This window comes from Berghia stephanieae, chromosome 1, assembly GCF_034508935.2.
Source record: "Berghia stephanieae isolate SIO BIC M18660-M18661 chromosome 1, UCSD_Bste_1.3, whole genome shotgun sequence".
Taxonomy (NCBI): domain Eukaryota; kingdom Metazoa; phylum Mollusca; class Gastropoda; order Nudibranchia; family Aeolidiidae; genus Berghia; species Berghia stephanieae.
In genome coordinates, this window is record NC_088360.1 from 16,870,823 (window position 1) to 16,873,359 (window position 2,537).

General features: G+C 34.5%; 1 protein-coding gene across 1 annotated transcript; it reads left to right on the top strand.

Annotated features, from left to right (window-relative positions):
* The first annotated feature begins 816 nt into the window (after positions 1–816).
* On the top strand, positions 817–1,917 carry LOC144957199 (uncharacterized). The gene has a single exon (XM_078888660.1). It carries the CDS (start codon positions 817–819, stop codon positions 1,915–1,917), a length of 1,101 nt encoding a protein of 366 aa, XP_078744786.1.
* The last annotated feature ends 620 nt before the right edge of the window (positions 1,918–2,537 follow it).

Genomic DNA, 2,537 nt, shown 5'->3' on the forward strand with positions numbered 1-2,537 from the left:
GATTTAGCTTTAGGTGGTCGAACAAGGCATTTTATTCATAATTGGGAAAAAATCACAGAAGACAAAATAATTTTACAATGTGTCAAAGGCTGTAAAATCCAATTCATTTCTCCACCAATTCAAAATAAAATTCCCCATCAATTGAAATTTAATGCACAGGAAACCATAGCATTAAGGGCTATAATTGGAGAATTATTGAAACAAGAAGTAATTGAGGAAAGCACTGTTGAAGAGGGAGATTACATGAATAATATTTTCTTAAGAGAGAAAAGATCGAATAACAACAAATACAGACCCATTCTTAATCTCAAATGCTTGAATAAAAATTTTGTTAAATTTACTCACTTCAAGATGGAGGGACTAACTACGTGCCTTAATCTCATGCAACAAAATTGCTACATGGCATGTATTGATATATCCAATGCTTTTCATAGCATTCCAATGCACCCCGATTTTACAAAATACTTAAAATTTATGTTTGAGGGTCAAGTTTATAAATATATGGTTTTGCCTCAGGGGTTTCGAGATAGCCCAAGACTGTTTACCAAAATTTTAAAACGAGTGTTAGGTTTTTTGAGACAAAGAGGTTTTTTGTCTAGTGTGTACATTGATGATTTCTATCTACAAGGCTCTAATCATAAAGCATGTCAGGAAAACGTTATAATTACGAAGCAACTTCTGACGTCGTTAGGTTTTGAACTCTCTGATAAATCTATATATGAACCTACGCAAAAGCTATTACATTTAGGTTTCATTCTAGATTCGACACTGATGAAAATAAGTTTAGGTGAGGATAAAAGAAATCATATCATCCAGATGGCAAAGAATGTGATGAGTCATACCTCCCTTACAGTAAGGGAATTAGCAAGATTAATTGGAGTCTTTGTGGCTAGTTTCCCAGCGGTTGAATATGGCCCGCTATATTATAGAGAACTGGAAATGCTTAAAATCAAATCATTAGAGACAAATTATAATTTTAATAACTATACCACTCTTAATGAAGAATGTGTACAAGAAATACAATGGTGGATTAAAGAGGGAGTTTATAGTGGGAAAATGATTTCTCATGGTAATGCAGATTTCACTATTCAAACAGACGCATCTAGTTATGCATGGGGGGCAGTTTTCAATGATAGAAATACACACGGCATGTGGACAGAAGAGGAGTCTAAACTCCACATAAATGTTCTCGAAATCAAAGCAGGGTTGTTGGGTATTCAGTCCCTATGTGATTTTAAGAATTGTCATATACAGATCCAAATGGATAATCAGACTGCCGTTTCATACATTAATAATCTTGGGGGTACACATTCTAGACTTGTTAACTATTATACTAAACAAATCATCTTGTGGTGTAAAGAAAGAGGAATCTGGTTGTCTGCTTGTCATATAGCTGGAAAATCAAATATAGCTGATTCACACAGTAGGAAAGTTAGAATTCATACAGAATGGAAATTACACCCAGAAGTTTTTGATAGGTTATGTGAGAAATTTGGATGCCCTGAAATAGATCTGTTTGCTTCTCGTGCAAACAGACAATTACCTATATATATGTCCTTTTATCCCGATCCTGAAGCCTGCGCCATTAACTCATTTCAACATAAATGGGATACTTACGGATATATCTTCCCACCATTTAATCTTATCTCCAGGATTCTCAGGAAAATCCAAGAAGACCAAAGTACAAAGATATTAATGGTCGTGCCACATTGGACAATAGCCCCTTGGTATCCAAAACTTATGGAAATGATGTGCCTTCCTCCTCTTTTTCTGAAGAAAGCCAAAAATGTGTTAATTTTACCATCAAACCACTCAGCAGTACATCCATTATACCCAAAACTCCAACTGATGGCATGTGTCTTATCAGGAACAATTTCAAAAGACAAGGGTTGTCCCGACGAGTTGTCAAGACTTTAATGAAAGGCTGGAGACCAAATACTGTTAAACAATACAATGTTTACCTTAAGAAATGGATTGAATTTTGTTCTGATAAACAGTGGGATGTCGAGGAATATAGTGTTTCACACTGTCTAGAGTTTTTATTATACCTTTCTAAAAAAGGACTTTGTTATAGTGCAGTTAATACTGCTCGTTCTGCATTATCTTGCATTTTCGACCAACCTTCCATCGGAGATGATAACAAAATAAAACGTTTGATGAGAAGTATTTTCTTGGCTCACCCAAGCAAACCAAGATACACCAAAATTTGGGACGTTTCAATATTGTTAAATTTTTTGGAAAAATGCTCACCTTGTAAGGAATTAACTTTACAAATGCTCACTTTCAAATTAGTCACATTATGTGCCTTAGTCACTGGACAAAGATGCCAAACCATTCACTCGTTAAATTTAGAAGAGTGTCATATTACACAAACTCGGGCCATCTTTCATGTTTCTAAATTATTGAAACATAATACCCCGAAAAATAATGAAAATTTCATAGTATTACCGGGATACCCATCTAATAAACGATTATGTGTTGTAACATATTTGCGAGAATATATAAAACGAACTAAACCGTTTAGAAATTAATCTCAA